General features: G+C 39.7%; 1 protein-coding gene across 1 annotated transcript in view; it reads right to left on the bottom strand.

Moving 5' to 3' along the window:
• Positions 1–13,365, bottom strand: part of Kiaa0753 (KIAA0753 ortholog) — a 92,274-nt gene that overhangs the window by 37,365 nt on the left and 41,544 nt on the right. Inside the window, exons 8-9 of the mRNA XM_004638504.2 lie at positions 4,260–4,489; positions 2,124–2,290 (exon numbers count right to left, since the gene is read on the bottom strand). Of these exons, the coding sequence (XP_004638561.2) occupies positions 2,124–2,290; positions 4,260–4,489 (397 nt within the window). The remainder of the gene's footprint in view (positions 1–2,123; positions 2,291–4,259; positions 4,490–13,365) is intronic.

The following is a 13,365-nucleotide window of genomic DNA, read 5'->3' as shown; positions in this document are numbered from 1 at the left end:
AAAAAAAAAAAAAAAAAACAGATGCAATTACAGGATATAGGGTGAACTTCAACAACACCTACTTTAATACGTAGGGCTGAGCCAGTAACAATATTCCCTTTACATTCCTACATGATTCATTATAAGGTCTAACACAGCACAGTGAGCAGAGAAGCCACATTGGCTCTCCTCCTCCACTGCCACACATACACTCCTAAAGATAAACCACATCGTATTGGGTTTGCAATACCAACTTCAATCATGTTTTATGGGCTTACTAACTGAACTCTTATCTGTGTTCGTACATATATGTATAAACAGGACAAAGCTATTAAAAGCAGCACATAATGAAATCAGAAGACCTGATTTCAGCTCCAAGTCCATTATACAAGTAAGACATTACATTCTCTAAGCACTGCTTCTTTCACCTCACAATGAGGGCTAAAGGCTAAGCATGGCCACTGGGTCAGAACCACTGAAAATCTAAAGGAGAAATCTCTGGACAGACTGCTTACTCTGTCATGTGATGGCCTCCCTAAAGGTATAGTCTCCAGTACCGACTTTCTCCCTTATTCTCTCTGCATTACTGGTTTTTGCTCCCTTCTTCATATTATTCTACCCCTATCTTTTCCAATGTATTATCAAGCTCCACTGAACCATGGTGAACACGCTCTTCCATCTTCAACTAAGTTCCCCAAGGACTGTTTCCTAACTGGGCCCTGCTGTCCCCAGAGGACAATACCTTCCCTTCAGCCCTGTGGAATGACAGACAGCTCCTCACCCTCTATGTGCAATAAATGTGGGTGACAAGACATGAAGGCCAACATTTTCTCAATTGTGCCCTGAAGTTTGGACATTGTCAATGGATTGCTTTTAAATGTTTACTCTTTCAGCAAAGATTTAACGGGCACCTATTATGTGCCAGGCAATGGGCATGCAAATATAAAAAAGAAACCAGACTCCGCTGGGAGAAGAAACAAGGGAAGCCTATAGTGTTCCCTATAATGACACATATCCACTAAGCACTGAGTGACCCTGGAGAGGCCAGGCCACTCCAACCATAACCGGGTCAAAAAGGGAACTAACAGGCTCTGAACAAAAAGTTCTCATGTATGTCTCACCCACATAAGCACTAACATATTATCATTATATTATATTTTTTGTACTATAACAATCACCACTACCACTACCACCACACTGCTACTAAGCATTCTTTCTGCTTCTACTACTTCCTCTTCCCCTCATTCTTTTTTCTTTTACTTGTTTTGTTTTTGGTGTTGCTGGATTTTTTTTTTTAATGAATTTTTTTGGTTTTTGTACAGGGTCTCACTGCACAGCTTGGACTCGTAGTGATCCTCCTGTTTTTAGCCTCTCCCGTGTTGGGATTACAGGCATGTGCCACCACACCTGGTCTCGGTGGCTAGCTCAGCACATGGTGCCAAGAATCAAACCCTGGTCCCTATGCTTGCCCTGGTGTTCCTGGATATTAAAACAAGAACTTTCACACTGAGCTACAAAACAAATTTTTTTAGGCAGGGTCTTGCTAAATTTCTAAGTTACCTAGGTGAGGCTTGAACTTGACATCCTCCTGCCTCACCCTTCCAGAATGCTCATTTTTTTTTTTTTTTTTTTTTTTTTGGCGGAACCAGTGCTCAGGCCCTTGCGCTTGCCAAGGTCAGATTCTAGATGTGTACCACCATGTGGGGCTACCATTTCTTCTTTTCTTTTTGTTTGTATTTTATTCAAGGGTGTACAGGGTGTTCAGTGCCCCACTACTAGATCAGACTTGTAGTGATCTGCCTGTTTTCAGCCTCCCAAGCACTGGGATTAGAGGTGTGCACCACCACGCCCAGTCTCAATTGCCGTCTCAGTGTGCCCCAGGGGCAGGGCCAGGAATCAAACCCCTGGCCCCTGTGCCTGCTTGCAAGAGCTCTAATCCACTGAGCTATTTCACTGGCCCTTTTTTTTTTTTGCGGAACCGGGAATTGAACTCAGGCACTTGTGCTTGCCAGGGAAGCATTTGTTCTACTGAGCCATCTCCTCAGCCCCACCATTTCTTCTTAATGGGAAGAGTTAAAGTTGCTATTTCAACCCATGGAGGATACAGATACTCCCTACTCAATGGTTCTTGAGTTTGTACACACCATTTAGGAGACGCTGGTGGGGAGGTGGGGTTTGGGGGTATCCAAGGAGCCTTGTGGTCTCTCTCAGGCTGTCGGTTTACTTTTAACCTAGATGAAACTGTCCTCTGATGCAGCCTGTTCTTGCTGTGAGGTTGGTTTAGTCTACTTCTTTCAGCTTTGTGCAGTCCCTGTAAGAGGTAAATATGAATTACAAAGCCAAACAAATATCAAAGACACTCTGGCTTCAACCTCTGACTCACTGAAGTACCCAGTGCTTCTTTGTTGTTCCTGCACCTATTCAGTGAAACCTAAGAAAGCGCTGTGGCAGGGACTTAGGGAAGAGTACAGATTACACTGAACCAACTCCAGCGCCAGTGCTCAAGGATTAGAACTCAAATACCCACCTCTGCCATCTTGCTATACAAGACTATATTTTCTTATGTGTACAATTTCTCATTAAACTTTTTTTTTTTTTTTTTTTTGCGGAGCCGGGATTGAACTCAGGCCCTTGTGTGTGCAAGGCAAGCGCTTATTCAACTGAGCTATCTCCCCAGCCCCTTTTCATTCAATTTTTAATTTTTTTTTGCAGAACCAGGGATTGAACTCAGGTCCTTGCACTTGCCAGGGAAGCACTTATTCCACTGAGCCATCTCCCCGGTTCCTTAATTTTTAAATTCTACAATTTTTTTTTTGGAAGCCGGGGATTGAACTCAGGCCCTTGTGCTTGCCAGGGAAGCGCTTATTCCACTAAGCCATCTCCTCGGCCCCTCCACATTGTTTGAAGGGAATTTTTTAAAGCACTTTTTTTTTTGCAAGACCAGGGATGAACTCAGGACCTTGCACTTGCCAGATAAGCACCTATTCTACTGAGCTATCTCACCGGCCCCTTTAAAGGGAAATTATAAAATGTTCAGTTAAAAGACTTCATCTCTCTGACTTTAGGTCTAAAAGGTATGAACCAAGCTATTTTAGGTCACCACAGAGCACAAGGCTCTGTCTCTGAGAACATCACACAGAATTCTTACAGGCTCAATCCTGACTCCTTAATCCTTCAATCTCCATTAAAGGTATTTTGGGGAAAGAAATAAAAGACTCAACCTTCATCCAGGCTGTGTTAGTAACTGGTGATAACTGCTAAATCTCCGTCATCTAGGTCCACCTGACAACACACAGGTTTGCTATAGAAGTCTCTGGACAGCACTAACAGGTGGAAATCACCACAGTATGGCTACCTGGAGTAGGCGGTACTCTGGGTCAGTCTGGCACTGTAGCACCCTAAGGGAGGTTTAAATAGAAGTCTAAAATCTAATGTAGTTTCAAATCAAGTTCTAACTATCCAGCTGACTTTCAAGGGCATATTAAAAAGTACTTATCCAAGACGCACTTTAATATTTATTTGTTTATTTATTTATTTTGCTGTTTGAGACAGGGTCTCACTCTGTAATCCAGGCTGGTCTTGAGAAAGTTGGTTTGTTTTTTTTTTTTTTTGCGGGCGGGGGGGTGGTGCCTTAAGGGTGGGTCTGGTAAGGCATGTGGAGCTGGGGCCTGAACTGCGGTATCCTGCACCTGACTGTGTTTGCATAAGCAGGCACTTAAACAACTGAGCTAACCAGCAGGCCCCCCCTCCAAAAGTTGAGAAAGGTTTTTTTTTTTTTTTTTTTCTAGGCTGGTCTTGAACTCACTATGTAGCTTAGGCTGGCTTTGTATTCATGACAATCCTCCTGCCTCAGCCTCCAGAGTGCTAGGATGACAGTCATGCACTACCATGCTCTATTGAGTGATTATTAATGAACAGTATTTACCATTTTCACATCAACAAATCTTAAGTCCTCTCAAACCTCATACTTTCAAATCAGAAGCAGAAAACACCTGAGTTTTAAAATAGACTTCTCAATTAGGACCTTGGAATCGAGTTATTTAGGATCTTACTAAACTAGGACAAGGGACAATGCCTTGTCCTAGTAACAATATTAAAAGCTCTTTTGGTTAAAATATAAAAGAACAACCTGGAGCTAATTTAAATCAGTTTATATTACTGGACTCTAGGGCTCTGGCACCCAACTGCCTGAGAAATAAAATGCTAGCCCCACCAACTAGCTATATGGCACTGGACAGCATCAAATCAATAAAAGTAGGCTGAAAGAAAGGATTCCGTACTTGCTGTAGTCTTGCTGGCACCAGAACATCTTTCTTTCTAAACGGCACACTCTCAGTCTTAGACTTCTTCTTCACTGCTCCTGTTTTTGCCAGGGCCGATGCCTCGTCACTGAAGTTTGCAGTATGGTTTGGAGCAAGTGGGGCTTTGTCCAGGGCGGCCACATCTAATCCATCAAACTCATTTTCCAACCTCGGGGTCACTGGATGCTCTGTATCAGGCTGACACTTATCTACATGTAGATTTCATAAGGTTAAATTAGAAAAATTCAAATCATGCTGGTGACAATGATTATCAGTCAAACTTGCTGCTTCTCTTATACTATTACAAATTTAGAAGCAGAAGCCTAACCATCATGGTTGATTCCCTGAATCCTAGCCCTCACCTTTATTCATTTTCCTGGTCCCTGTGGTCCAATGCTAAACATCTCTTGCCCTCCCCTTGCCCTTTTTTCCTTTTTGCTCCTACCTACACTCAGCCTTGGAGTATACTTGACTATAATAAGAACATACCCTGATACCTTGGTTATCTTTGGTCACTGGGCACCAAAATGGTTTTTCTCAAATCCAAATATTTCAGTACCACTTCTCTACAATTTTTTTTTTTTTCAAAGCCAGGGATTGAATTCAGACCCTTACGCTTGCCAGGCAAGTGCTTATTCTTCTGAGCCATCTCCCCAGCTCCCCACTTTTTTCTTCTTAATATCTTTAATGGCTTCTAATTTGATACAGAATGAAGTCTGAATACTACTCACAACACTCAATCTGTAAAGGGAAAGGCACTACAACTGTATGTAAGCAGATAAAAGCCTCCACAGGAAATTCAACACAATCTGAACACAAACTCAATACAACTGAGAAGAGGATTTAGCAGGGTTTCTAAATATTGGAAGATGGATACTACAAAAGCTGTATCCTCCCCATGAATCAAAATAACTAATTAGACTTACATGAAAAAAAAAAATCCCATTAACACTGCAACAAAACCCATAAGGTATTTGGGAAGAAATCTTATGAAAGCTGTGTAAGACTTTTATAGAAAAATATTAAAAGGTATGTTCAAGGACGAAAAAAAATCTGAGTAAATGTCTTTATGAATGAAAAGACAATACTGTAAAGGCAAGAATTCTCCACAGAGTAATCTCTAATTTCAAATGCATATCCAATTAAAACTGATTTTTGATGGCTCTAAACAGGTCAATTCTAAAATTCATATAAAGACTAAAATACCAGAATTGACCAACTAATTCTGAACAATAAGAAGTACAGAGTGGGGCAGATCTTTCTATATGAAACATAAGGTCCTAGAAACGGACCTATAAGAATGAATGAAGGTAGTGTGGGCGTAATGCAGGAACAAACAGAAACCAAAGGGACACGATGGATATAACAGATGAGTGCGAAGCAGTGGGGCCGTGCAAAAACCAGTGCTGAGACCACTGCCTCCACAGGTAACTAGAAAACCGGATCTCTGTCTCAAAGGGAACAACATTTAAATTCCAAATGAAATGAAGATGTAAGTGTAAGAAGAACATTTTAGAGCTTTAAGAAAAGAATATTATGACATCAGGGCAAAAAAGGACTCTTAAGTACAATACTGATATTACTGAATTTAATTATACTAAACTACAGCTTCCCTTTGATAAAACGGTACCATAAAGTCAACAAGTCAAAATCTGGAAGAATTTGTAAAATTAATTAGCACAGGATTAGTATCTAATGCTATAAAATTTTCTGCAAATCTCTAAGAAAAAGAATCCTACAGAGAAACAAGCAAAGGATAGAAACTAGTAACAGACAGAAAACATCATTTTTCTTTCTTTCTTTCTTTCTTTCTTTCTTTCTTTCTTTCTTTCTTATTTTTTTTTTTTTTTTGGCAGAACCGGGGTTTGAACTCAGGCCCTTGTGCTTGCTAGGCAAGTGCTTATTCTACTGAGTTATCTCCCCAGTCCCCATCATTTTTAAATAAAATGATAAAAGATGACCCACTTCACTAATAATCAGAAAAATTCAAGCAATGAGATAACATTTCATATCCATCAGAGTGTGTGTGTTGGGGGGGGGTAAGTATAACAATACCAAGCTTAAACAAGGAAGTAGAAAAATAAGTACTCTCGCAATCTCCTAGTGCAGGCATAAACTGGCTCAACTACTATGGAAAACAACTTGTTCTACTAAAGTTGAAGATCTGCACGCACTACAACCCAGAATTATATTAGTAGGTATCTGCTCAGCCTAGAGGAACTCTCATATGTGTGCACAGGTAGGCATAAGCACAGATATCCACTTCACTCCATCACGGTTTATAAATACAAAAACCTAACCAGTGTAATGGCCTATCATCTGAGCTACGTGAGAGGCAGAGACAAGAGGATCTCTTGAGTCCAGGATTCTCAGGCCAGTGTGTACAACACAGTGAGATCCCATCTCATCAAAAAAACTGATAACAACCCAAATGACCACTGATGAGTAAGAATAGGAAAATAAAGTATGGCATATTCATACAAGGGAAACCTATACAACAACAACATTGTAATAAATTTAAATTCAGGACTGGAGAGATAGCTCAGCAGTGTACAGTGCCTGCTTAGGGAAACTTAGGCAAGTCCAGGGACCACAACTGATCCTCAGTACCACATGCAGCATCCTCCAGGGTGGGCTGAGCCAGCCACAAAACAAAACAAAAAAATTTGAATTTAGCTTTAATAAATAAGTCCTTCAAACATAAGTGGTGCGAAGAAAATTAAGGAATGATATATATTGTAAGATAGCATGTGTATAAAACTATTTTATATTTTTATGGATCAATACACAAATAGTAAAAATATAAAAATAGAACAGGTTTCTAATAATAATCAGTGACCTCTAGAGAACAGAGGAAGAAAATGGGATAAAACAAAAATATTAAAGGGAGTTCATTCCTTGTGTGCCATGCCAGCCCCACCCCTGGGGCACACTGAAACAGCGATTGAGACCGGGCATGGTGGCGCACGCCTGTAATCCTAGTGTTTGGGAGGCTGAAAACAGGAGAATCACTACAAGTCCAATCTATGTAGTGAGACCCTGTAGACCCTATACTAAACACATTATATATATATATATATATATATATATATATATATATATATATATATATATTCAACTGTACCTGTCATCTTATTTTTCAAAACAAATTTCTATAAAGTAAATGTTTTCATCTGCATAGTTTAAATCTCCAATGTTCATTATTTCCATTCTTTTGTATGTTTAGCATATTTACTAACCAAAGGAAAACTACATTCAGAATTATTTAACAACAATAAATTGAACCTCAGATTTCTCTGCATCACTTCTTTAATCAGATGCTTTCAAAGCTGCACAAATTATACAGCAAGGGAATATAAATCAGAAGAATGATAAAACTGAATCATCAGTCTGTAACTTATTTATTAACTCCCAAGTTGACATACATCAAATCAACTCTGACCTGCAGGTCCTAATATTATAGGCAGCTAAGTTAGAAATAAATGTACAATCAGTGGGGGACTAGTCTCTCAAAAGAAGTCAGCAGAGAAAATACATCAGAATTGTGGCTGGAGGTGCATCTGAAGAAGACCAGAAGATAGAGATACAATGCCCAAACCTACATGCTTCTCTAAGAGATAAACAATGTGCTTGCTTCCCCAGCACATATACTAAAAGACAGACAATAACTTGAGATTATATTATAACTAGGTCCATTAAGTCCAGATATGCATCAGACACTTTGGCGGGTGACCACCACATCTGGACACATACTTTCCCAAAAACATTTGTTTTAGAAGTCACAGATAAGCCAAGATTAATGTTGCTAGCCAAATAAATGTGCTATATGACTCATTTCCCTATTACACCAATATTAACTAAGTGACTTGTAATCCTATAGGTTGATGGTACCACACTGTACCCACACTGCAAATCTGATGTATAAATTACTCCCGACAAAGGCCCTCAGTGACAGCCCACTTTCAAGACTCAGGTCCTGACTCTCAGGACCTGTCATTAAACTTTTCCTACTCTTAACCTCTATTGTCCCTTGGAATTCTTTCTTTGATTTCAAGGGGGCATGAACTCAACACATCTGATATCTAACAGGTTAGGCATTATATATCTTCTTCTTTTTTTTTTTTTAATTTTATCTATTTATGGGGGGGCAGCTCAGCCCACCAGGGGGCGGGGCTGGCTGGCATGTGGTGCTGGGGGATTGAAACACGGTCCCTGTGCTCTGCTAAACTTGTTCTAAGTGGGTGCTTTAGACCACTGAGCCATCTCACCAGCCCTATATCTCTTTTATATCACTAACATCTCTTCAGCTATGATCTGCATAAACTAGCACGCAAATGCAGTACGAACTTCAGAAGCAGCACAGTCTGAAGACTACTGGGGGTGGGGAGGGAGTCACATGCCTCATAACTGACAAGTTAACTAATGCAATCAACCACTGCAGTAACATCAGAAGCCACTAAAAAACTGCACCAGCCAACAATTATGTAAATCACAGGGAGATGATTCAATCAGGCTCAATCATATATCCCAAATGATGAGGGCACAAAGTTTTCTACTCATGTGGCTCCCCATGACATTTTTTAGGGGCCAGGTGGGGAGGAAGAAACATTAAGAAATCAGACTGTAAAATTAGGTAAAGTGATATCTAAAATAGAAACAGAAAAATGAAACCTTCTGGAATATACATTATAAGCACGCACAAAATTTTTTTTTTAAATCAGGTAATCACATTCTTTTCCATGAGCCAATGCATTACATTTTCAAAGCAGTTAACTACAACCATACCCCCATTTATACTAATTATCACTCGTCACATCTTGTACAATGCTTTTTCCATTTGTAATGTAATCCACATTTATCATTTCATTTGAGCCTCTCCATGACATACCCCAGAGCAGGCACAACTCATTGTTTGGGTGGGAAAATAACAGTTTGGTACTTTCTTCAAGGTTACAAGGAGAGTAAATGGCAGAGCCAAATCTTTGGGTACAGCCCCAGTTATTCTGTCCTGCCAAAGATTATGGGGGTGTTCTACATACAAACATATTCCTGAGAACTGAAGCTTCCTTGTCCCTGACCTCACAAATCTCATTTATGTTTTCCTAGTTGGAACATGCCTAACTTAATACAGCCTGTCTTATCAACTGGGACAATATTACGAACTAAAAATAATATCTTACATTTTCATAGCATTTAAAATTATCCAATTTGCTACTTACAATAACTAAGTCACATAGGCCAAGGACTATTATCTCCATTTTACAGATGAGAAAATTAGGGTTTAGACTGCTAAGTCAGAGTGAATAAATCACAAATTTGACAGTTAGTTCTAGAACTGAGGTCTTGTTTTCTCCATTTGACTTACCTACATTTGCTCCCATGATGAGTTTTAGGTTAGCAGGCTTTCCAACTTCTGTCCAAAGCCCATCATTACCATCCATGCATCAGCTGATAGGCATCTCTAATCTTGTAACCCATAAGAAAACACCTGTGTGCAGGACTGGCCTGTACTCTGCACTTTCTCCAAGGTATCACAATAAGCTCCTCAGAACGCAGAACCCAAGTTCTTTAGTAATCAGCTGCTCAGAAGTCTTCTCTTATTTTTTTTAATTAAAAAGTATTTTATATATTTATTTGGTACAGGGTTTCACTACACAGTTCAGACTCGTAGTGATCCTCCTGTCTGAGCCTCCCCAGTGCTGGGATTACAGGCATGCACCACCACGCCTGGAGAGGTCAGGGAAACTCTGCATCCCTTCCCACATGTCTGGCTGTGCCTAACTCTCGCATCTGGCTGATCACCTTCTCCTTTCTAACATACTTGATAGTAAATGAGTAAATATAAGTGAAGCATCTCCTAAATCCTGTGAGTTATTCCTAGCAGGCCTCAATTTAGAACACCCAGTCACAAACTATGACTTGTGATTGGCGTCTAAAGTGGGAGGAGTCTTCTCCAAGTGAGGCCTCAACTCCAGCAGGCCGTGTCAGAATAGAACTGAATTACAGGAGAACTGCCTGGCATGGGAAACCCTATACACAACAGAATAAACTGTTTTTTTCTGTCTTGCAGTTATACTTATACTGGAAGTACAGCCTAAGCTATTAAGGTTCCACAGAATAGCAGCTGATTAATAGATTAATGAAAGACTGAGCTGATATATAATGTTCAAATAACCAGATGAAAAAAATTAAACAAGAAAACTCTGATTAATATTTTACAATAGCTGGGTATAGTGGTCATGCCTATAATCCTAGCATTCAGAAGACTGAGGCAGGAGGATCGTCGTGAGTTCAAGACCAGCCTGGGCTACGTAATTAGTGCAAAGCTAGTATGAACTGCATAGTGAGACCCTGTCTCAAAAACAAACAAACAAAACAAAACAAAACAAAACAAACAAAAAAAGAACAAAAATTACAATAAAAAACTTGGGTAAATGAAAAATGTATGGGCTGGGGAGATAGCTCAGTAGAATAAGTGCTTGCCTGGCAAGCACAAGGTCCTGAATTCAATCCCCAGCACCAAAAAAAGAAAAAGAAAAAGAAAAACATAACATAAAGTGGAACGAAGTTCAACATGTTATTAAACTCAGTAAATATAATTAGGTTAAATATAGAATTCTAGAGCATGGTAGTGCATGCCTGTTAATTCCAGCAGTTGAGAGGCTGAGGCAGGAGGACTGCTGCAAATTTAAGGCCAGCTTGGGCTACATAAATGAGCTCAAGACCAACCTTTATTACATATTGAGACCCTGTTTCAGAAACCCTTCCCCAAAAAAGAAAACAAGCCACCTCTAGAGAAGGGTGAAAAAACCAACAAGAAATTATTTACAAGAGACAGTTCTAAAAGAACAAAACAAGGCAGCATAAAGAGATGAAAAATGTTATTCCCAGCAAATGCTAAGCAAGTTAAGTAGATGAAACAATGTTAACATTAGACAAAAAAAGACTCCAAAGTGAACATGACCTTAAGAGAGATAAAGAGAAAGGCTTATAATGAAATATAAAATCCATGAAGAGAGATCAGACAGGGACTCTGACACACCTTAGCAGCACCATATGAAAACACAGAAATTCACAGAAACACACAAGTCTTGATATTACAGGAAACCCTAACAAACCTTTACATCAGTCCCTTGTAGATCAAGTCATAAAAACAGAAAAGCACTGAAGGAAGAAGTAAACCAATGGTTATTCACAGACTGGTACACATAAAGCAAAACAAAAAGAAAGTGTGCTGGATATGAGGTTAATACATACAAATCAACTTTATTTTTTTTAAAATTTATTCATTTATTTGTGTGTGTGTGTGTGTGTGTGTGTGTGTGTGGCCAGCTCAGCCCACCAGGGGGCGAGGCTGGCTGGCATGTGGTGCTGGGGGATTGAACTGAGGTCCCTGTGCTTTGCCAAGCTTGTTCTAAGTAGGTGCTTTAGACCACTGAGCCATCTCACCAGCCCACAAATCAACTTTATATCTATTTATCAATAATAAGCATTAGAAACTAAATTTTCAAAAAGACACCATTTGTAAGGGTATTGAAGATATCAATACCAACAAATAAATCTAAGGAAATATGAGCAAAATCATGTACACACACATACACACACACACACACACACACACACACACGTATATGAGAAATGTAAGACTTACATAAACACAGACACACCCTGCTTACAGATTATAAAGACAGCAATTCTCCATCAGAATTTCAACAGTATATTTTTTGTCTTTTTTTTAGTGGGAGAGGATATTTGGCAGAAAGTAGTAAATTCTGATTCTACTATTTCTATGGAAATGCCAACAGATAAAATTAATCAGGACACTCTGGGGAAAGAACAAGTGCAAAAGTTACTAGTGGATATCAAGACTTGGAATAATTCAGTAGGCCAGCAGTGGCATAGGAACCAGTACTTATATCAAAAACAAAGAGGACTGGGGAGATAGCTCAGGAGAATAAGCACTTGCCTGGCAAGTGCAAGGGCCTGAGTTCAATCCCCGGTTCTGCCAATTTTAAAAAAAAAGCAAAGAAAAGAGGACCCAGAAACTGTCCAACTGTGTCCTGTATATATGGGGACACATGGTTTCTGACAAAAGTGGTACTGCATGGCACACTGCAGGAAGAATAACCTTTTCAATATATAGAGCTAGAGCAACTGGATTTTCATTTGGAAGACAATGGTATGTCCCTAGAAACAAACAGAGAAAATTGACTTCTTATACTTGACACAGGGTAAAGTTTCTTAGAATATACAAAGAAACAGAGAAAACAAAGAATAGGGAAAGGATGATTAATTGAACTATACTGAGGTTAAGAATTAGCTTATTTCTTTCTTTTTTTTTTTATTTGTGTGTGTGTGTGTGTGTGTGTGGCCAGCTCAGCCCACCAGGGGGCGGGGCTGGCTGGCATGTGGTGCTGGGGGATTGAACTGTGGTCCCTGTGCTTTGCTAAGCTTGTTCTAAGTAGGTGCTTTAGACCACTGAGCCATCTCATCAGCCCCAGCTTATTTCTATTCTATAAGTAAATTACCTTTTTCTATAAATTTCTAAGATATTTATAACATGCAACTGAGAAAGGGTTCACATATAGAATACCCATACAAAAATAAACTAAAAATCAATGAAAAAAAGAAACCAGAGATGTAGCTCAGGGATAGAGCACTTGCCTATCGTGAACAAAGCCTTGGGTTTCCTCCCCAGTACTGGAAGAGACAATAGGGAAAAGGGTGTAAGGAAGGGGAGGAAAGAAAAAGGGAGGGAAAGACAGAAGAGAGAACAGGGGAGAGAAATAAGAAAGATGAAGGAAGGAAAAAAAAAGGAAGAGGTAACAGATTCAAGAGATACAGAAAAAGTCAGGCAAGGTGGTGCACACTTGTAGTCCTTACACTTGGGAGGCTGAGGCAGGAGGACTACCACCACTTCAAGACTAGTCTAGACTACAGAGTTCAAGACTAGCCTGAATTACAGAGTGAGACTCTGTGTCAAAAAAGAAGGAATGAAGGAAGGAAGGAAGGGAGGGATGGAGGGAGGGAGGGAGGACAAGAGAAGACAGGAGAACAGAGCAGAGCAGAGCAGAGCAGAGCAGAG

The sequence above is a fragment of the Octodon degus genome, unplaced genomic scaffold (genome assembly GCF_000260255.1).
Source record: "Octodon degus isolate 3935 unplaced genomic scaffold, OctDeg1.0 scaffold00098, whole genome shotgun sequence".
Taxonomy (NCBI): Eukaryota; Metazoa; Chordata; class Mammalia; order Rodentia; family Octodontidae; genus Octodon; species Octodon degus.
The sequence above is the reverse complement of the archived record's forward strand: the minus strand, read 5'-3'. Positions and strand labels throughout refer to the sequence as shown.